General features: G+C 34.0%; 1 protein-coding gene across 4 annotated transcripts in view; it reads right to left on the reverse strand.

The window, feature by feature from the left end:
- LOC120630092 (lysine-specific demethylase 3A) overlaps positions 1–24,344 on the reverse strand; it is a 229,075-nt gene that overhangs the window by 129,380 nt on the left and 75,351 nt on the right. For all 4 annotated transcript variants that reach the window (XM_039899237.1, XM_039899236.1, XM_039899239.1 and 1 more), the window contains 3 exons: positions 15,571–15,792; positions 10,696–10,780; positions 6,318–6,385 (listed from right to left, as the gene is read on the reverse strand). In XM_039899237.1, coding sequence (XP_039755171.1) covers positions 6,318–6,385; positions 10,696–10,780; positions 15,571–15,792 — 375 coding nt within the window. The remainder of the gene's footprint in view (positions 1–6,317; positions 6,386–10,695; positions 10,781–15,570; positions 15,793–24,344) is intronic.

Raw genomic sequence — 24,344 nt, forward strand, 5'->3', positions numbered from 1 at the left:
CGAAGACACAATCAAAGCGAAATACATTAACACAAACAAGCGCCCGAAGCCAATTCTGCAGTAATAGGAAAAGTTTGAATCGATTCAAGCGGTGAGTCGGCGACTCTCACGGTACCAATCGACTATGAGAAACTTGCTGCATTCTAATGTATACGGATCGCGTTGCGCAATTCGAACGTTTAGTATGTCGATATTATCTACTTGGATGGCATTGAAATTCTATAAACTGTTTCTAGAAAAAAAAAATTTAAGAGTTCGCATTTTAATAAAATCTTTGTTTTAACATAAAATAATTATGGATTGAATAAGATGTCAATGTTTTACGGATAGAATACGGGCAAGCTTACGTATTTTATTCAAATTTTTCTGTTTGTCAGAACGTTAAATCATAGTCAGTATTGTAGCTTCGATTTTCTGTTAGTTAATGTCTCAATTAATCTATTCACACAGAAATTCAAATACTAAAAAAACACGTTAAAGGGCACAGATTTGGCTACAAGGTGGAAAGAAGTTTTGGCAAAAGTTCAATGGAAGTCGGTATTTCTTTGAAATTGTTGCTAAGAACACAAAATAAATTTTTCATTCACCAAGGCTTAGGAAGACAATTTTTTTTAATTTACATATTTTTTTTAATAAAAATTTTGTCATCATTGATTTATCCAAATCATTTAAAAAAAACCATAAACATAATCATAAAAGTGATTCACAAAGAACGAACCCCCGATGTTTTAGTTTCATTGATATAAAACATGATCAATAGGAACACCTTAGTTGCAGGTGCTCGCCAATGCAATCTAAAAACTATTCTAAAAGGCAATTACTAAAGTCCCATTTACTCTTCCGCAGATCGTGAGCTGAGTTAGGATTAAAGCTTAACATTCTGCGCACAAGCGAAAGAGATGAAGCTATTACGGCACAGCTGTAGGGAAAAGTGGCGATGATTAGTTTGGGTGTACTTTGCGAATCGATAGTCTACAACATTATAATGCTTCCGTTATCCTACCTCCTCGTGGATTGCGCAAGTTGAATTGTTTATAGAATCTTAACTCGGGGGACTTCGCTACAAAAAGGGTCGCTGAACCGGGAAAATTGTTGAGAACGTGTCCCCTCTAGTTACACAACGTTCGGATAATCGTATTATATTGATGATTTATGGTGAATTAAAGTGTCTGATTAAATCATTAAAAAAATCATTCATTTGGCACACTTTATTTGTATATACTGCACCTTATCGTGCAATTCGTGTTGTTATAGTATAGTTGTTTTTTAAGGTATAGGGGACAAAAGTAAAACCCAATTCAATTTAATTGCTTAGTGATACATCACATGTTTCAATAAGTATACATAAAACATTAGATATGTTTCGTTTCATGCTTATTTGATTATAATAAAAGAAAATAAATCGCAGAAAACCTAGCGTGACCCAATACGTAGATCAATAATTGACAACATTGCCACTATACATTTCTGTTGTATACACGTGTTAAATAAATGCAGACAAAGAGAATCAATCGAACGATGTACGTGACTTACATATAGGATATTATCTACAGCTAAAATGTCATTAACAGTAAAAGTATAAAAAAGCTAATATTCTATAATGTATATAATATATATAGTAAGTAAGGGGATAATAAATCCAAGGTCGTTATGGATCGCTGCGTAGTTAATTGCCAGTCTTTTGTCTTAGCTTCTTTTGCTTTAGTATAATATACTCGTACACATTCACATGCTGACGGGTGATCTAATTTCTCTCCTATTATTATGTTTATAACTAGCTACAAGTACAAACAACAAAACTGTACTCCGGATAATTTTCATCCGGTATCGCTATTAAATTCAGGACCGGATAATAGCCTCTCGTAATTGGCTTAGTCTCCAGTACCCTACTAGAGGTTTACTATATAATATGTATTTTGTGTGGAATCTATACGAATAGAATGTTTTTTTTTAATATACCCAGTATACACGCAGACGTTGTTTTTACTTTTTTAACTCTTGCCCGCGGCTTTGTTTGAGTTAGTAAAGGTTTCGTCAATCGAGTTTTTAAATACGTACAAATTCCTTAGTACAATAAATAAAAAATTACATTTAAGTTTTATGATAGTGTGAGTAGATATTCAGTAACGTTTAAAATTCATTCGGACTTGATCCCAACCGTCCTTGCTGAAGGTTAGGACCTTGCCTCGAATCCTTGAGTGTTACGAATATAAAATGGTTACCTACTACGTCCTCATCTCGATGTCAGCAGCAAGTAATTTGAAATTTTTAATATAAATGGGAAGTGTAGATGGTTAGTGTGAACGAATAATTACGTATTAGAAAGTGTACACCGACGGTAGTACGGGTAACCGGTTATCATCATCATCATCCTCAGCGATCCAAAACCGGCCCACAACAGGGTACAAGTCTTCTCTCAGAATGAGAATGGTTAGGCTGTAGTCCACCACGCTAAACAAGTGCGGATTGGAATACTTCACACGTCTTTGAGAACGTTATCTAAAACTGGATATTATCCTTCACTGTTAAAGCAAGTTATATTTCTTAAATTAAGAACACTCACTTCAAAACATCACTTCGAATTGTTAGAAGTCTGTGCTGGGGATCGAACTGGATCGCCCGAATGGGAGGCCGAAATCCTAACCACAAAAATCATCGCTGAAGTCACGGGCAACCCGTTAGATGATTCATTAGAATGAAAAGGAGTTTCCGTGAATATGAATAATAAAGCATCATTATTTTCATCTTGCATCATAGCAGGAAAAAAGAAAATAAGCCTCAAAGCGAACGGCGTCAGTCCAAAAATACCGCGGCTAGACAGACATGTTTATGAGCTAATACTGAAAGTTAATTATCTGTACTTGTGTTCTCCCAGTAGCCGATCTAAATTAGATTTTCACAGAAGTTTGGAGCCAAGTATTCAAGCTAGTATTCCGCTTGCGTCCAACTCAAACGCCCCACGATTAACATTAGTTCAGAACAATGCCCGAGCAACTAAACTAAGTTCCCGGTTGTTTCTAGTTCAATATTCAAATGAGTTCAGTGGTGCGGAAACTCAATCGTTTAGTACACGCTCCATATGTGACAGTAACTCAAAATTACACAACTAAATTTTGAAGTGTAATAAATAAGGATTTACTGCGTACGTATCGGAAAAAATCATTTTTTTGAATACTTAATTAATATTATGTTAAAGAGTAAATCTGAAGATGATAAATATTTTTGCATTCACTATCTAATTCACATTTTAATATAACGAGGATCGGATGAAAATCTTCGTACTTATATACAGAACGACACTTCCCCACGGTTAGTAGCAAAGTACTCTATATTTCAGTACTTAAGTAAACAGTGTATATAATTTGTCAACCAGTGTATCTACATATTTTTTTTTTTATACCAAGCTGATGGTCTGTCTACATGATTGTAAGTAGAAAACAATCATCTATATATAGAGCAACATTTTGCAGGTTGCAAAACTACCACACTGTGTCCATAAATCGATCCCTGTGTCAGTCCACCAAACCAGTGGCGTGCACTTCATACATGCACAAAACCATTATACCATTAAACCATTATACCATTTTAGGCAGTGCGCCTACCCTAAAAATGGTATATAATTCGTAAAGGAAGATTTCTGCCGTTTTATGCAATTTTTCTGCTGCATTCAACCACACCGGCAACCATGCCCTCACGGCATTGAAACTACGTTGCTTGGCGGCAGACACGAGAATGGCGGTGGGAATTGTAATAACAAAAAATAATGACTTTTAAATCGACATATTAGTCTACAACTCTCTCATTAATGTCTTTAATGATCTGAAAGCATATGAATTTTCATATTATGTATCTCACACAACGTTATCTAATTTCAAAGACCTTTAAATTTACTGCGAATTAATAGAGACGTAGTTATGTGGCGTCACTGGATTTATTATGCAGTTGGACGAAACTAGAATATCTCATTAGTCATTTCGTCCATGTTTAGCGAATATAGCGCAGAGGCGGTCAGGTTAAAATTGGAGGATGCGTCACTGGGCGCCATCGACCTGCCTTTACTAGCGACGATGCTGCTCGCATTTGAATAGGAACAGATGAGCACATTCATAAATCATTCACTGCTACCTTACCAACCACATTAGTTTCACAAAATGTAATAGATGTTTTGTGATTGCTGAGTAATTCAAAATATATTCAATGAATGAGTGTAGGTGGGGTATTGTTAAAATATGTATGCCAAAAATGTTTTATGCAAGCGGTCCCCGTTGGGTAAATAATGCGCAGGAAACCGTGTACTAACGTGAAGGTTAAAATAAGTTAATATATATAGCGTAAAGTCTAACTTTTTGTTGTTGATCTATAATCGTCGCTTAGCGTTGATCTTACCACGTAAGTCATATTGGGTATTTTGAATAGGCAAGCAAGTAAAAAAGTCGAGTTAATAATTTTTTATGAAATAATACTTTTGCTATCAATAATAATAAGTACATTTAGTTTTAAGTTCCTATACACAAAGCAAAACTTGATATTTTTAAAAATCAAATTATCCCTTGTAAAGTTTCTAATTTTGATATTCGTCGTGTTAGGAATAAAGTGACGGAATGGTGAATAAACGTTAGTTGCCATTGATGTGACTTCGCTATTTCTGCCAATTTTTTTGTGCTGCCATTTTTGGTATCTTGACAAGACAAATCAAAGAGCCATCGGACAACAAGAAGTAAGAATTACACATAATATTACAGTAGAATAATAACACCAGAAATATAAGCTACTTTCAGAATTAACCTGGCTTAATAGCATTAGATACCATATTGAATAAAAAACTTTGAATTGATTATTGCCATCGCTTTTTGTAAAGCACGATGAAATGATAAAACATATATATATATATATATATATATATATATACCTATTTATGGTTAAAATTAGATTTCTATGAAACACGAAAGGTCAAATAAATGCCTACAAAAAATAGCAATTAAATCCGATATCAAAGCAACGGAGAGTCACCTTGGGGAGACGTTAAATCAATGCTAAGTCATTCTGACCGCGTTCCTTTATCTTTAAAATTCCTATATTTTTTGTAACACAAGTCAACACCCACGCCAAGGCTGTTCACTTTTTGTAGTATCTTACACAGCCCGATTGTAAAGGATAAACCAACTCGTTGTTTAACAAACACCGAGAAAAAAAAAATACATTGATGAATCGAATAAATATTTATGTGAGGCATATAAGGAGCAATTAATTGTAAAGACATTGATTAATAGTGGCGTAAGTAATATGAGTAAATGCAATTTTGCAATGTTTATCTACAGGAATTCCACAAAACAATGTTTTTGGAACTTTTCAGCTGGTGAACTAGCCGGTTTCAAACCATATAATGCCTTTTTAACAAATCCCACTGTTTGTTTCTAACGGTTATGGATCATGTTACTTAAGTTAATAAATAAAGCAACTCAAAGAAGCTACGGCGGCGCTACGAAAATATTACTCTATTGGAAAAATAGCACCACTAAAAAAATAGATTTCTAAATCACGTGATGTCCGTCCGGTCCTTACGCATTATAACATGTATCAATGGGAGCACCAGACTCAAAACAATAACTGGTTTCTAAGCCATAATATAATAACCATACGATATTTAAATAAATTATCTACTTTTATCATCGATTTATATCTAGAAGGTAGGTTACAAATAAGGATAATATGTAGATAAGATCTAAAAATATTTATAAGCGGAATTTCTGAAATTCCATTTATTTAATATTTCGACTTATTTCTGTTGGTTAATATGTGATTTGATCGACACACACACCGGAACCACATCTTCAAAGTACGGGCTTGATTTCTTCGGCCAACTTTCTAACTCCTGGCTGGTAACGAGGGTTTCTAATAGGAAAATCTAATAACTAATAATTTTTGCCCAACCCCGGAAACGAACCCAGGACAGGACATGCTAGGCATTAGACTATCAAGACCATCATTGGGATTAGCGATTGTCACGAATTTAGTAAAGAGTGTGGATAGTCAAACATGTAGACAGGGGATTTTGTAAAAATACCGGTGCTCTATGAAACCTACAGAATACAATGTTTTTTTTCAAAGAGTCTCAAAACAACAACTATATAGGTACAACCAAATACAACCACTATACTTTGGTATTTGAATTGTTATTTGAATGAATAGTTAGGTAAGAAATCGTGCCCAAACCAAAAAAGGCTAAAGCTTAGTAAACATAAAATAAGCGGTAGTTGCACTAGTTTATACTTATATCTTGAATAAATGTATATGGAATTAATAAAATTACAACTTACTTGTAGATTGGAGCGTGATCTTCTCGGCATAACGCCCACGACTTCGCCGCGCATTATAGATTCAATAACTGTAAAAGAAAATATTATTTTAATCCGTGGAACTTTTTCTGTCCGTTAAAATCAATTTGGCCTCCAAACTTTAAGCATAAAAAAGTTTAAATTAAAAGTTTTTTTTTTAATAAAGGCCAGTCCTTTTCTTAAGTACCTACATTAAACTTTTGATAACCTCCCTTTTTATTGATAAAGGAATTGAATTGAACTTTATTATGATCGTAAATATTTTTAAATGAAACTTTGCATGGTTAAATGTAATGATTACTACTACACAAGATAAAATAAATATAAAAAAGTATGTTATCCATCGTTTTACTTATCGCCATTTGTCATAAGCTAATGATCATTAGTTAGTTTAGTTTAGCATAAATGTAATTGTAGAATTTAGCTTGTTGTATTCACGACCAATGATTGTCGACGGCGCAGGGTGTAACGGTAAAACTGTTAAGAGTTTATGTTTTACAACTTTTAAATGTAATATTTTATTTTTTGATGAAAAATAAAAATAAATAAAATCTTTATCAATTTTGCTAACGAAAACTTGAGAATTTAAGAACGGGCAAGTTAGGAATTTAAGAATAATCCCTCCAAGCGATTTAGCGTCCTAGTACGATGCCTGGAAGTGATTGTTTATTATAACTGCCATACCTTTAACAGGTTAGCCTGCTTTCACTGTACCTTCAAAGCAGTGCATACTTCCCCACTGCCTTGGAGGTTCTCAAATATTTAATGGCTTATGCCACAACGGTGCGTTGCGATCTTCGTTCCCTTTAAACTACAAGCGTGCCGTTGATGTTTTTTTTTCCGGAAAAAGGTTCACGGATATGTTTTAAGATTGCTAAAAAAGGCCACCAGGGTGCTTAGCGGAATTCGTTTCCATATTGGGTATTTTAAATTATAAACAACCTTGCAAAATTTTCGATACATTGTGTATAGTAATTAAACTACTTACAGGAGTATTGACTAAGTTGAGTTCTTTGTCCTCAGTATACACAATTAATCACTTAAATGATGACAGTATAGATGTGGTGACTTAGATATTCACTATTAACTTTTAATTCGTGACAGATAGGATAATAAGTTGAAGCGTCAAATGTAATTTTTATACTATTATTATAATAGTTGTTGAGTGCAAAATAATGGCCGGTAGAAAATCTATTATTGATAGGGTCAGCACCTTTTTTTTTTTTTAAATACAATATAAAAAACGTTTCTAATCTGGCCTACCTATTCTGTGTTTTGAAGTTAACGATCGTAACACCAGAGTTAGAAATAATCTGTCAAATTTAACGAATTATTCTATAGTCAATATTCGAAATGACAGGATTGATCATAAGACATCATCGGCGAACTAACTACTAACACATGAATGTAGACTACTACACTCATATGTTAGTAGTTAGATGATGCCGCAGATACTGAATCAAAGGAGGAAAAATAATGTTTAAACATTAGGGGCAAACAAAAACAATGCGACGTATGTTACGGGTTTTAACAAGAATCTGTTTCCAAAATTCCGTTATTTGGTGGAAGGTTAAACTAAATAGTGGTACCAAGTTAACTAATAATGTTATCAACTCTGGAAAATAGCCTCTCTATGTTGAGGGTGAATGTCTGATGCATGACACATGCACATTTTGTTGAACATGCGTGACACACTGGCCTTTCACCAGTAAGTACGTAACATGGGAACATCTCATTACGGTAACGGGAGCCGGTTGTATTAACTTCTGTGTGTGCATAATTGGATGCGCGAAGCCTTACTGCGGCACTTGCAACGCTAGTCTGCGATGTTCGCAAATCCTTTGTCGAGCTAGCGTTACAGCAACGCACACATTGACACGATGCGAATATACATAACACAGTACATATGTGTTTGTTCCATTTATTTGGCTTAAGGCGAACTGACACTGTAGCTGTTTCATATTTCTTACTCGGAATGCAGATGCAATACTTATTGCTCTACTTTGGAACACATAGGGCAGTAATCGGTTCCTAAGTGTTTTGCTTGCGACTTGATCTTTGCTTTTCCGAGTAGCATGCTACTTTTGATCCCGGGAAAACACAGATCAATTCTTCTCCTATACAAAACCAGATCAGTAGTTTTGTTTCTGCGAGAAATAAAGACGATTTAATTAACGCATCTCTATATCAGTTATTATGTAGGGATGTAAAAATAATGCAATATAATTTCAATCACGTTAGTCATTATTTATATAACAATAATCGAGACTGCCATTTTGGAATAAAAATAAAACGTTGAGCTGTCAAGTCAACGGACTATCATAAAATAAGGAACTTCCCTAAATAGTCTTTTATAAATTAATGTATATAAATTGTCTAAAAAATCTTACACTCAGTAACTAGGTATATTCTTCATAATTAGCTATAAAGTACGCCATCAGTTTAAATGTAATGAAACAAAGGAATCTTATATCGTAGAAATTTTTCAGAGAAGAGTTACGTACTTGCCCGCAAGCTTTTCTTATGTTAATTAATATAATTTAATTTTCATGCAGAAATGCACTTTTATACCGCAGAAGTATTTTTTTTGATTCAAGGCTATATAGCCGCTATCGCAAATTGTTAAGTCTAAGATCTATGCACCGTCTCACGTATGAGATAAAATGTGTCCAGCAGTCAAAGATTTATTGTTAAATGTTAAACTAAACATTACTATTAACTGTTAAATTAAACAGAAGCGGTTATAGACTACTAGTTAGCGCGTTAGCCTCCCTTTGGGGGAGACTATGTTCGATCCCGGGCACACACCTCTTTTGGGAGTTCTGTTCTTTTTTAATTTAAGTAATAAAAATATAACTTGCTTCAACAGTGAAGGAAAATTTCGTGAGGAAACTGCACGCCTGCGAATTATCCATAACGTTCTCAAGCGTGTGAATTGTACCAGTCCGCACTTGGCCAGCCTTGTGGACTGAGGCAAATACCCTGCTCATACCTTCTGAGAAGAGACCCGCGCCCTTTATAAGTTTGTTAGGGAAATGTTATGGTGAACTAAAACTGAAAGTTTATCAAAGTTATTTTATTGCTAAAATCAGCTTGATATTTAATTTTTCAACGTCACCATTTAATTTGTATTTAGTACATAACACCGGATACGAAATAAAATTGAAACTACATGAATAACATTTTTGGGTTTCAAAACTTATTATTATTTCCTATCGTAAGCAATTCCTGTAACGTGATAATAACGAATTGCACGATAAGTAAACATTCGAAATGTTTACGCTTATGCCACACTACGCGATAACTAAATATTTATTCATAGTAACGTTACGTCATAACTAACTGAAATACTTTTGATTTTATGAATACTTAAATGAAGGATTATCTGAATTCTGAAATGAAAAAGAGCAGCACAATGTTAAGCACTACCAACATAAGGTGACAAGATTCGGTTTAGTGATTATCGATATCCATATTCAGAAACGGATGCACAAACGCATTGATGAAAATCGGGAGACGTCATGTCATTTTATTTCAAGTTAGAAGCTCTGTTTTACGACAACAAGTGAGATCGTGGGAATTAAAGTGTAATCACTGTTTAGTGATTCCTTATCGCGGATACCAACATGTGTTTAGAAAGTAAGTCCTTGGATAGAAGCAGGCGTTACTTTGCGGAAATCCATGATATAATATGAACATTAAGCTTAATTTGCTATTGTCCGCGAAAAGCAGGAGAATCTGTATGGTGTTATTTATAATTTCTTATGATTTACCCTCTACGCACGTTTCGCTCCGAAACCGGAGCATCCTCAGGAGATTCAACTAACCTATTAAAAATACTACTTATAATATAAATAATACTTTGGAATTGTAACTTGTACTCCGACTTCTCAGGTTATCACTGAAACAGTACTACTTCATCTATATTCGAAAAGCATCGATATTTGCGAGATGCTATCATATTGTCATAGCAACGTATAAACCGTTGTACATATACTGTGCAGTATGCATTGTTCCGTTCGCGATAATATAATGTAACACAATATTGACAATTACATAGGTAAACAGACAACCATGCATGCATTATGTATGAATATGTTACAACACTGCTTGACTCGTGACGCAACTAAACATACACGTGACAGGTAAAGATAAAATATTTTACTACTATTGGCTCAAGATTTGTCTTAATAAAATAAAAGTACACTCCGCTCATTTCTTAATGGCTTTAACAAAACTATAACAATATATAATATCACGCTATCGAAATTTTGATAAATGAGAGTCAAGGATAAATGGTTGGGTTCGGTCTCACCAGCGTTATAATTAGAAGTTTTATAATCGAAATAAATTAATTTACCTCCATCACCAAGTAGCCTCATCTGAACCAGCGACGGATCTTCGCTGTGTTCTTCTAAAACCGTGTCATCAGTCACTGTTAGCTCCTGACGAAGGAAATAAAAAATAAAAAATCAGTAATGAAATGTCAAGAATATATGAGTTTATATTTCAAGGAACGTAAACCAAATATACTAATGTCACGTAGACTAGTCTTGTTTTTATCAATATCATTGGTAATTTGCTGCTATTGGCCCACGACAAAGCACGAGTCTCCCCCCAGAATGAAATGTGTGTAGCCAGTCGTCCACCAAACACGCTAGCCTGTGACTAGCGTGGTCGGTGGACGTTACTACCATCGCTTTACAGTTTTTTATATTGTCGACAATCTTGTTTTCAAAAGTATTTTGTTTTTAGAGACGGCAACGCATGTTTAGTATAAAACTGTATATTTTGAAATATTGCCATTTTAAACGACTGTAATAAGCCTTATTTTGACTTTGAATTTGAAACGTTGAAAACAATAAAAGAAAAGTAAAGAAAACCGTAGTGTTGGCAGTTTTATTAATCATGTTTTGACAATAACAAAAATACATCAACACCACACAAACAACACAAAGAAACCAACTTCACGTTAATGAAAAGGCAACTAAAGTAGGTGTTGTGTGTTTGTACGTAAACAAGTTCTGAATTCCTATAATAACTTTCTCACGCCCACACTGCTGCGAAATATAAATACAAAAGCGTGCCTGGTTTGTGTTGTTTCTCAGTCTAAAACTCAATTTACACAAACAAATACTAAATAACTTTATTGATTGAGAATAATAAGATGTTTTCAACCCTCGGACAGACACTCCGGTAACTCCCATTAGCATCAGATATTATGTATAAGAGAGTTATAACAAATTTTATTTATATTCAAAATCTTTGCCATTAGCAGTAACCATTGTCTTTGACGCGCTTAATTTGAACCCTTGCTGTAAAACAAGTTATAAAACTGGAATTTTAAAGAAAACGCGAACACGCGTGGCAAAAGGCCCTGTGTAGGGGGCGAGCATAAAGCCCCGCCTTTATCCCATTGAAATTTTGAAGAAGATGAAGGATGGGTTAAATAAATAATAATAAATAAAAAAAATATTTGACAGCTGATTGACCCACTGTCAACCAATCAGCCGTAAAACTTTTTTTGAAATAGCTGGATTATTTCTTGGCTGCTATCACTGATATAAAGTTCTGATGAAGCCTGCTCGAACTTGCCTAAAAGATATCTGTTCTCACATGATTTGAAGGCATGTAATGTATTTTACTGTGGTGAGAAAAGGAAGCCGGAAGAGAATTTCAGATCTGCCCGGATGGAAGCAAAGCACGTCTTAAATTTTCCAAAGGATTTTATCTACGTAGAGATACAGATCTTTACGATGCCTCGCAGTTCGATGGTAAAGAAGTGAGTGTAGTAAAAAAATTGTACTACATAAATAGTTCTTGAGCACACTCTCGGAAATATAGCTTGTAGAATACAGATGGACCTTGCGATGATCATGAAGTGTTTCAGAAAAAGGACCTTATATCGAACCATGATTTATGCGCCTTAGCCTTGAGTCGTAAAATGTCTGAGAACTTCTCTAGTAGAAAACGTCGCATTCAAATCGTTCTAAGCGCTCAAACGAATGTACCAATTAAATAAGTTTCCTTTTTCAATTCAAAGAAGGATCGTTATCGTATAGTTAATGCAGATAGCATTAAAAATATAATTTATAGGAGATACATGTTGCCTCAATTGAAATGAACTCGAAATAAGCTAATTTAAATACGTTTATGTTTTCGTATATTAATTAACGACTTGTTTAACCAGTCTTGTATATGCGGATGTCGATAAACGTTGTAATAAAAATATTGGTAACTAGAACAAGTTCATTTAAAATCTTTATTTGGATGAACTTTTAATTTTTTTTGGCGACTCTGAAGTTATTTTCATGTTTTATTGTACCAACTACATAAACTACATAAAATTAAAAGATTATTGAAAAATTACGACATTGTTATATTAACATTTATGTCAATTATTAACTTAAAATTTAATGAGTACGTATTACAAATGATTGCATGATGATGGCGATGGAGTACCTCAGTCGATAGTATTCTCTACAATTTCGTATTTCTTTAGGCATTATTAGAGTACATAAAGCAGTAATACCTATAACTTATTGCATAAGTAATGAAAGAATATGCACAAAACATATTATCTATGTTTCGTTGATGTATATGCATGTAAGAATATACATCAATTAAATAATTTATAAAATAGTTTTATAAATATAATAAGAGTAACAGAAGAAGTCAGTATTTCAATTCCAATTGAAAGCAGCAAAATAATAATACTATTCTGTGGTACAAGGTTGTCGATAAACATGTCTTCGAGCCAAAAGACCAAGTTGAACGCAAACTTGTTTGAAACAAAGCGGGAGCTTTAAGAAAGTTACTTGGGTAACCAAGAAAGGGGGAACGTGGAGGTTACTCAAAACTTTGACGTCGTGGACGAACCAAGTTCGCTGCTCGCTAATTCGCAGTATAAATTTGTTTAACGTCTCAACTTTTTAACTGTAATTACATGGCAAAGTTCAGAACGGATTGAAGTACTTCGTGATTCTGACAACTATCCGATAGCTTGATGGACAATTGAAACCGTTCATTATGTCCTCGAATTGTTGTAACTAAAGATTGATTTGTAATCCTAAGTGCGAATCAAATTGGATTAGTCTAGCTAGTTAAAGCGTAGATTAATTTTCTTAGATACACGTAACCAATCAAGTAGTTTATAGTATCATAAACAAGCAATTTAAATTAGATCATGCAAATTTGTCCCTAATACAAATTATAACGCTTGGATTAATGATGGAATAATGTTACATTCTGAACAGTTATTAAGTTATTAGCATCAGCGTAACTTAGCTATTTTTCACAAGGAATCTTCAAGTGTTACGTTCAACTTTATAGGAAATAAATAATATGGACAAACTATAATGACCATCTATTCCACTTTGTAATGTGCTTCAATATAGATACGAATAACTTTTGCCCGTCCCTAACAGAGCCGATGAAAGAAAAACAATAAACTGTTTCAATAACGCAAAACAACAAAGTTTCTTCTGCGATGTTAGGCGAAGGGGTGAACACTGGACGAGGGAGACTCCTACCTGAAGGGGAAGGAAGAATATATATTATCGTTATTATCGTGACTTTCATTCACATCGACATATAAACAAGTTTCTTGGTAATCATAATTATACGATAATTACATCGATCACTATTTATTAGTGATGGATTATTATTTGTATATTATTATTATTATATTATATTATATTAATACAATATAATAATATAATAAATGCCAAAGTTTGTATGGATGTGTGTTATAATCACACGAGACGGCTAAACAGATCTCGGTGAAATTTAGCAGTGATACAAATTTTTATTATTATAGTTTGGAATAGCACAATACGAGATGTACGGTGCTGTGGTTTTTTTAGTTTAGCCCATCTCTAAGTTAAGACATTTAATGCATTGCTTTTATCTAAATAAAAGCTATGCATTAAATATCTAAACTTATTAAGTATGATTTTAATGACAAATCATTTAGCAAACTTTACAATAGGTTTACAACATTTTTTCATACAGGGCACGTTAACAACATTACCAACTTTAATTTGTAAAATCAACTGACACAATCGAAAACGTTGAATCATATATAATTTTTTTACATCAACAAAAACGCTCCAACCATAATCATCCGTTACATTCAAGAACCACGCCTATTTAATTAAACCGCGAACGACTACATTACGACACAAAAACTGGTTTTCATATTCATAAATAAATTCAATATAAATGAGTCGATTAAGTCAACACGAGATATTAATAAAAAAAACACGGGCAAGTGGAAAGCTGCATTCTTGTTCGTTTGTATACAGTTGTACTTGTTAACAACTTTCTTATGGCATTTTACAGATGGTATAAGTAGGTAGATGCCCTTATAAATCCCGCCATCGTTACTGGATGCCGTCGCGTTCAATATACTAAACCTGTTTCGCCCAGAACTTCCCGCTTCGGCATTATCTTGTAGAATGTCCATACAGTTAGCCGAGCGTGCTTTAAGCCTTTAGTAGCCGTCAGCCCTTTTCGCACAGCTTCCTTAACGATATGGCTAGGAATTAATTGCAAATATTATCTTACTTATGTATCATGATTCATGTTACACTGGCTTTAATTAGCGTTAGACTATTTCTTTGGGAAATGATAAACTATGTAGATTCAGAATATGAAACGAACCAGAAATTGCGTTTTTTATTAAAACTGACAGCATGAATTAGATTTTGTGATGAGGAATTAACTTCTCATTTCGAATCATTGGTCTGAATAATCTTTAGAAGATCTTCAGTAAGCTTTCGCAACGATGCACGCTGTGTAAAAAAGGTTGTCAAAAAGATCTAATCGCGTAACCGGAAATTTAACCAGATTCCTGGCACTGTTAGTTGTTTATGAGACTGTCATTCAAACAGCTGCGGATTGTCTACGTAAAATAACGTAACAGGATATTAATGCAGATATTTTTATTGTTTTGTGACCTGCTTCGTCTCCTACTTTTTGACCTTATATTTCGTTATGTGCACAGATGTAACATAATATGTATTTTTATTCAATTATTTTATACCAAAAGAAGTGTTCATTTTCTATATGAAATCTCTGCAAATGACCCTAGGCAAAAAGAGAAATGGAGAGGGAAGGAGAAATACATATCTTCTTTATACTTAGAATACAGATGTTGTTTTGGTTAAGGCATGACGTCTGGGCGGTTGAACTAAAATGACAGAATATGCGTGGAAAATATGTACAAACTTACACCAGTATGCTCATTGACACCAACAATGACAGCCGTGTACCACTGAGTAGCGCCAGCGACTCTATATACTTGTGCACGGCATCCGCCAAGGACAGACGGTGTGGTGGTTAGGATGCGCTGGCCATCCTGGATGGTCCGCCATTCCGCAGCCTCTGCAGTCAGTGCTGATAGCGTTGGTGAGTCTACTCCTGCCTCTGACCCCGCAAGACACGGATCCCACTCCTGTAAATAAAAATAATTATTAATTAGCATTTAACTTAAACGGATCGAATTTCATTTATCAGTTCGCCATTGCCTTTCTTGCGGTAGGAAGAACCCTGAGCACAAGCTTTTTAACTTGAACATGTCTGTTTCTGACTAAAATGTAAATAAATATTCAGCATTGACCTTTGCTTAATAATTTAAATTTCATGTTACCCCAAGTTGAATTTAAAATAGTTTCCCATCAGTTACTTTAGAGAATAGTAATGCCAAAAATGTAAACAAAAAATTACGACTCGTACGAATACTAGACATTGACGCAATTTATGCGATATGCGTTGAATATTTAGTAAAACTTGTTATACAGATTTCGATATCTTCTAATAAATAACTTAAAGAATTTGATTACATTCCTCATTATAATGTACCATTAAAGGTAATTCATCTTTATTTATTGCGATGTAAGCCATCTTAAATGTATGTTCTGCAAAGTAGAGAAACAACTATTATGAATACACGCGTAGATTTATCGGTTCTCGCAAACATAACATTATTCTGTACAAGAATGCAATGCCCATAAATAGTGCAATTACACTAGATTGTTAGTTATGTACGCTATGACCTCGTGTGCACGTAAACATTATCATTACCAGGGTATCCAACTGTACCACTACCGTACAAGAATTTCATGGAACAATATTAAATCTTAGAATGTATTTAGAATTGTATCTTTCCACGAGTTAAATATATAAACAAACAAACGCTGTTTTATTACGACTTTGTTATTATGTACAAATTCCACGTGTAGATTATCGTGTAAATTTAAAGATCGACCTTTGATTAATATTGCATACAATATTTTGACACTATTTAAGTTTTATACCTATAAATTGAAATCTAAGTTCAAGAAGACGTAAAAGTTGACTTTAAACATTGACTGTTCGCTTACCTATAAATCGACAACCAAGAGCTGTGATCTTACTGGACACGAGCCCTGACGCAACATTGCGGGACCTTTCTCGATTTACCGGCCATTATGCTTCCAGACTTCTATGCGAAATTCGGCTCGATTCGAATAAATCGATGCACGTAATTTCTCACTGAGATTTGCTTCATTGCAAATTTAAAAATTTAAAAATTCAAATCAAATAAAAAGACTATTAATAAAGCTGTACGAACCATCACGGGATGCAGGGCAAATATTGATACACACGGAAACCCTTAAGATGCGTTATAATTTTGACGGAAAAAAGACCGTCTTCATATATCTGCATACATGGTTAACCTAAATGTTATGACCCACATTATATACACGTTACTTGCCTATTCTTCGCATTATTAAACCTAAATGTTTTTGTGGTTTTCCGGTACTCATTAGCTTTATATAGAAAGTTCTAACCTAACCAAAATAGATGTGTAATTTATCTAGCACTCCTCAGATCTGACTCAATTGAGCTGACATTTCTTCCAATATGTAATCCAGAAACTATAAAATTACATGAACTGAACACTATCACAAGAACACAATGACTGGCGCGGTGGGCAACGACCCTGCTTTCTGGGCCCATGGCCGTGGGATCGATTCCCACAACTGGAACATGTTTGTGTAATGAACATGAATGTTTTTCAGTGCTTGGGTGTTTATCTTTATATAATAAGTATTTATGTATATTATCAGTTATCTTAGTACCCATAACACAAGCTACTCTTACTTTGGGTCTAGATGGCCATGTATGTATTGTCGTAGTATATTTATTAATTTATCTATATCATCACAAATAAATCGTCAATCGAAGACTAACCAACCATGAGCTAGAGAAAAATAATACTAAATCCGAAAGAGGTGGTCAGATAAAGGTAATAGGTAAATTCTCTCATTCTCTATCTCTCAATCTCATTTTCACGTTGTTGGAGAATAATAATTCTAATCCCGCGAAATACCTTACAAAGTGGATGGCCGACTCAGCTATGTAGGTAAGACTTCCTTTATGACACCATACAAAGGAAGCAATAACCTAACCCCACGTACAAAAGGTAACGTCACAGTACGTATTAAGAGGAGTATTACATAGTAACGTACAGACGACTTGCATTTATGTCAATGTTACAGCACACGTCTACACCTGTGTGTGTGTGTGCCAGACGTATCCGGTACGTTGACCTAGCTCCGCTCTCCCCTGCCCTATATCTAGGGATAGCAAATAGGAAGTGTTAGAATTATACTAAATACTAGTATGTCGTAAGAGATATTTAAAAAAAAATATATAACAGAAATAATATATTAGATACAATCTTAAATTTTAGAAAGAAAATATATAACAATAGATATGATGTACTGGGGCTGTACTACTATCGCTAAATGCAGTATTATTTTGATGATTATTTTGAGACTCGTAGACACTTTAAGCGCGACTTTTTTTTCCCGTTTTTTGGTATTTCCGATAAACAGTTTCCTATGACCGTCTCCAAATGCAAGGTATACTTTATTTTGGCAAGATCTGTTTAGCTGAGAAGACTGTTTCTGATTGTAAACTTTGTGTTCCTTCCGAGATAAGAAGTTTTTTTTTTTTAAGTAATAATGGACGGACTAAACGTTAGCGGAAAACACGTTTTAATAATTGGCGCCAGACCAGAGCACAGCAAACTTGGCGACAGAAATAAGCATTGCAGCTGCCACGGAAAGCTTAACTATAAAATTGTTACTTAAATTTTTACTTTATATCTGACTAGCGGACTTGCGCGACTTCTTCCGCGAATGAGTCGACTTAAAAAATAGTCGTATATCCGATATAAATGATTCCGAGATTTAAATATAAATGAATCCTAGCTTTATCAATTTATCGTCCCCGAAACCCTCTGTAACTACATTTCATGAAAATCGTTGGAGCCGATTCCGAGATTCTAATTATATACGAGTATATAGCCTATGTCACCCGGGGATAGTGTAGCTTTCCAACAGTGAAAGGGTTTTTCAAATCCGTTCAGTAATTTTGAAGCAAACCAACAAACAATCAAATTTTTCCTCTTTATAATATTAGCATAGCCTGGATTCTAATGTTTTTTAAATTTATTCTTATTGCCCATAATGTGGCAACCCTAAGCCAGCTACGGTACTGACTGTACCGTAGCTCCGCAGCTATTGGATGTGGTTAGGCGACACGGAAATGATTTACGTAAAAGCCAGATAGACGCCGTAAAACCATTGTACTCGTAAATTATTCTGCGCTTCTTTTTAACATTTTTTAAACAATATCGTGAGGAAATTTAATGCCTGAATGTTCTCCATTCTCAAAGGGGTGTGAAGTCCAATCTGCACTTGGCAAGCGTGCTGGACTACGAACCTAGGCCTTCTCATTGCCTAGTTGAGGGCCGGCAATGGGTTGATATGATGAACGGTTGAGAGAACGTTGTTTATGCCTGCCAATTAGTATCTCGTTAATAATCGATGAAGATATTTGGTAACGAATACCTAAACATTTGTTAGTTGTCTGATGTGACACATTGATGCAATCATTGCAATGAAAACATAACTATTAAAGTCACAAAATTGCTATTAACAAATGAAAATGGACCAAGTGTTAAATATGCAGACGTCTGTGCAGATACTAAGTATCAGCGAATGACATAATGATAATGGGCAAGATGAGATGTCTTCAGTAATTTAGTTACGTAAGGAATTGCGCTATTATATCATGTCGCTTGCTCATAGGCGTCGTATTTCTTTATTATTTTTTTACCTAATATCTTTATAATATTTATTTTAATGATCGATATATGAATTTAAAACATATTTTCGTAACGTAACGTAAGTTCTATGTTATTAAGTTTATGCAAACTCTAGAATAATTACAGCCACATGCAGTTTTCTTCGTTAAAATCAAAGTTACATTTCAGGTTAGACGTTAGAGGATTCTGTGAATCCTTTATTATTTCCAGAGCAGAGATGTCTAAAGTAATTCAGTTACGTGAGGAATTTCGTTATTATATCATGTCGCTTTCACATTAATGTCGTATTACATTACAATACTTGTATTATTCATTTAATAATTAGAGAAAAATTCGTTTAAATGTTTATTTTTTAAACCATATAATCGATATTTGAATTTAAAAGTAAGATACTTCTCAGTAGTATATATGTTATCGGGTTCTAAAAAACTCTGGTATGCTTACTAGGGCTGTTAATTACAGTTTTATTTGCCGTCGTAATCAAAGTTAAGTGACAGTTAAGAGTATTATTTCTAGTATAGTACTTAAGATATACTTTTTCGTATTTTCCACGTACGTACGGATATCTTAAAATATCTGTAAGTAACTATTCACTACTAATCGCGCATGAATTTGAAAGTAAGACACCCTATATAACAATCCTTTAAAAGCTATTTTTTTTAGTTTGTCGTAATACCAACTTTACCGATTATAAAGACTTTGTCAGCGAACAAAAAACCAATATAAAACAAAAACGTGTTCATGCCCTTAAACACAATTTTTCACGGTCAAATTATTTTCACCGGGTAATCCGAAAGATTACGCCATCGTAATCGCTAGTTCGTTCGTCTGTATTTTGTGTAACAGATATGCTCTGATGGGCAAAGCTAGGGTTACCAGATTAAAGTTTGAAAATCTGTTTTATAATAACTCTAGACATTTTGTAAGGATTTTTAAAACAAACGAAAGTTATGATTGATTCTGATTAGAATTAAAGCGTTTCATAAAATGTTATAAAAATAATATAATTATTTTAATATTAATTTCAATAAGATTATTTTACTATCAATTTAAATTTATTATTTTGATATTATTTATTATTTTAATATTAATAATTAGTTTATTTTAATATTAATTTAAATAAGATTATTTTACATAGACAACATAATGCGATATTGTCGGTTTGATAAATTGTCGTGACCGAAGTATATTAGTTCGAATCAATTTATAAACAAACTTTGACGGTTATAAGTAACACGAAACGCCAAAAAGTGTTATAAATTTCTTGGCGACCATTATATTTTCTTATATCTACCAAACTAAGTCAAAATACCAAACGAGTATCAACTGAGAATAGTGGAAGAACAAAAGTTGCTTACACAATTTTTGAAATATCACTATGCTTGTTAAAATTTATAATAAAATAGTAACTAAACAAACAAGTCAAAACTGTCTCGTTAGGAAAAAAAATTAAGCTTCCTCAAATAATATGCCCAAAATTGAAGGAGTGAGTAAGAAAACCTTACCTTAGCCCAAAATTGCAAACTTGTTATTCAACTTCTCGTCGCCTGGCAACCCTAGGCATAGCACGACTCGGTCTCTGTGAGTCAGCAACGTTACGCAACGCCCGAGGCTTTTACTGTTTATTTTGCTCGGTTATTCTATTTGGTGAGATTACCTCGTGATTAATATGAGGTTGTAGAGCACGAGTTATACATACCTAAATGCCTAGGGAACGTTTGTGTTCTGGGAATGTTTTTGTGGAGTGGATTCTCTTTTTATTATGTCTGCTGCTGTACCTACCCATACAGCTACTTAATATACGTTTAACATGATGGCTAATGTATTCCAGGAAATGTACGATAAGTAAAACAAACATAAAGGAAAAGGAAACATTCATTAACTCCATCAATCTGCACTGGGCCAGCGATGTGGACTACGGCGTAAACTGAGAAGGTCATTGTGAGAGGTGACCCGTGGGCCGGTAATGGGTCGATATGATGATGATGTGAAACTTAATGGCGAGACACAATACCCACTAAACTCCAGCGAGTGTGGTGTGGTTTAAGTGAACACCTCCGTGGTAAAGGAATACTCCGATATTTAAGGTATATCAAATTAAATATCGTCAAACAATCATCATCAGCATAATAACGTCCCATCGCTGGGCACAGTTATTGAAGCATACACCAACCACGATGCTGCAATGCGGGTTTGTGGGCACACGCCTGAAATTATTTTAAGGTTAAGATAGAGGTCAACCAATAACTCTAATTTAAAGGTCAGCAAGAAGAAAGATGAGCAATAACTAAATTCTAAAATTAGCATTTTAAAATCCATTTTATTTATATAGAGCATATCGAACATGGTATATGTTCGATATGCTCAGAAATGCTTTGGATATATGTATTTATTAATAGTATAATAAATTATTTGACAGTGTTATTATTTTGATAGTATTTCATAGTGTTATAGGTAAATGGTCCTGCCATTGAACCCAAATATCTACTGATTTATATAAAGTAAACCGTTAATTGTGTCTAGGAATGATTTAACATCATTAAAGTGATTGAATAATGTCTAGAGTTTCGTGCAATGCCAAAGCTTTGAGCTCTCATTGTTTTGTAATGGAATCCAATCAGAGATTGATGAGTCGTATCATGAAGCTATTTTTCTTTACGGCTATCGTAAATACCTAATAGAAATTTTCATGACTTATTCATTTCACGATAAAGTAATAAAAGGAAATCAACACGAGATTTATTAATAAAATAGTAAGAGGCTACTAGGTGGTGTATTCTATTATGCACGCGGCTTTGTCTGCTAAGATTTTTTAGTGCCTTGCCCTGCCTTACTTCATTTTTACCGAAAGAGCATCGTCGGTAACAGACAAAGTTTTGCTACTTTAAATACCAGTAGCGAGATATTTTAATGAGAATTAACTAAAACTAGATATAATACTTACATTGTAGGTAAACATAGGTATCGAATTTAAACGTATTTCTGGTTCAATGTTTTGGCTTTAATGGCTTCCACATACATTCGTTAAAGTTACAAAAGTTTTACATTTTTTTTTCATTTCATATGCTAAAAACATTTCTATATTTTAACCCTTAGTTAAAGTTTTTATGAATTCACATTTTTTCATTTATCAATACGATTTGGAATTTATAAAAAAATCTACCATTCAGGGGTATATTTTGAAGAATAAAGTATGAAAGTTTGTATGGTAATGTTTTGAATAATTTTACAAGGACGAAGTAACAACTAATAATAAAATGTTTTCGTTACATATAGCCATATATTTATTACGCAACCAGGAAGCAATCATATCTGACACACATTCACTCCTGTAGGTACGTACTGTACACGCTCATTCAATTTCCTGTCACAGCCTCGGCGGCTCCCTCTGTCCTCACCCGATATGATTATTATTGATAACAGATCCAATATGTTATAATGTAACTGCCGACATATGATTTTGATCTTGTAAAGTATTTTTATAGTTACGTGTGATCATATTATTTTACTTCAATTATTATGTTAGTATATGTATATTAGTGCTTTGAATTCTATTGCTCTAGTCAAGTTCTAGGAATACATCAATCTACGGCATGTTGCTAGCTTCCAAGGTTTTTATCATTTTCCCTATTCTATGTTAAAAGTTTATTAGAACATTAGAGGTAAAATAATTGCTACGCTTATAAATTCCTATAAATGTGGAAGTGTGTTGGTTTGTTCTTCTTCTTTGCGCCATAACTAAGCTATTGTATAATCAATATATAATCAATTGGGTATAGTCAGATGAAAGGACGCAGAGTAACATAGACGACCGGCTTATTTTGATCCGCGGTAAACAAACGGTTCCCACGGATTTGTTAAAAAAAACGATAATAAACGAGGACAAAGAACGCGGGGTAATAGAATAGCTAGAAGTAAAAATAAAATTAGAGTTTTCTGAACCACATCCTTCGTATTTTCCTTCTGAGTTTAACTGGAAAATGTTTGTGTGATGAATATAAATGTTTTTCAGTGCCTGGGTGTTTATTTGTATATTATAAGTATTTATGTATATTAACACGCTTATTTTGGGGCTAGATGGCGATATGTGTATTTTCGTAGTATATTTATTTATTTATTTAATTGACTCACTACAATGTGTGTGATTAGTTGATAATGTAACTTATTAGTTTGCGCTGCTTTTTGCTGATGCTTTGCAGAATTATAATAGAATGTTGATCCGACAATTCCGATCTACAGTGTTCTATCAGAGTCAAAGTAAAGCGTAGATAAACTAATGGTTTATGAGCGGGGAACACGTCAGTGGCTTTTCTGGTTCTACAAATGCCAATTGGCGACGGTTTATTAATAGTTATAATTTACGGATCAAGCAGACCAACTGCTATAGAGAGCTCCTTAAACACTAAGCTGGGCATAAGAGACACAACTGGCAATAAGTAGCCCTGTTTTCATCAGGCATATGTCTGCCTCAAGTTGATGGTTAAGTCTCATGAGCCTCATGAGTAAGTACTCCGGCAACCACGTCCATCAGTGATAGCACTTCTCCGGACGAGCTCTGTCACAAAAAGGTCTACTACTTCTAAAAACAATAACTTGATGTCAAGTTATCCAGCGGCTAGTTTCCTTTCTACTTATATGTATAGGTATTGTTCTAACTAGACAGACATTAATACCCGTACTCCATTAAGAAATCCATACTAAATATGAAGAATGAGTACTACATTCCAAGACACCCCAAGCATACAAAGTAAGTTGCTCAAACTATGCACGTATTGTATTACGGACGGCCGCCTCAGGGGACCACTAACTGTTCCTCAAAACAATACAAAGTGGTGAGTACCTACCTG

This window comes from Pararge aegeria, chromosome 15, assembly GCF_905163445.1.
Source record: "Pararge aegeria chromosome 15, ilParAegt1.1, whole genome shotgun sequence".
NCBI classification, from domain to species: Eukaryota; Metazoa; Arthropoda; class Insecta; order Lepidoptera; family Nymphalidae; genus Pararge; species Pararge aegeria.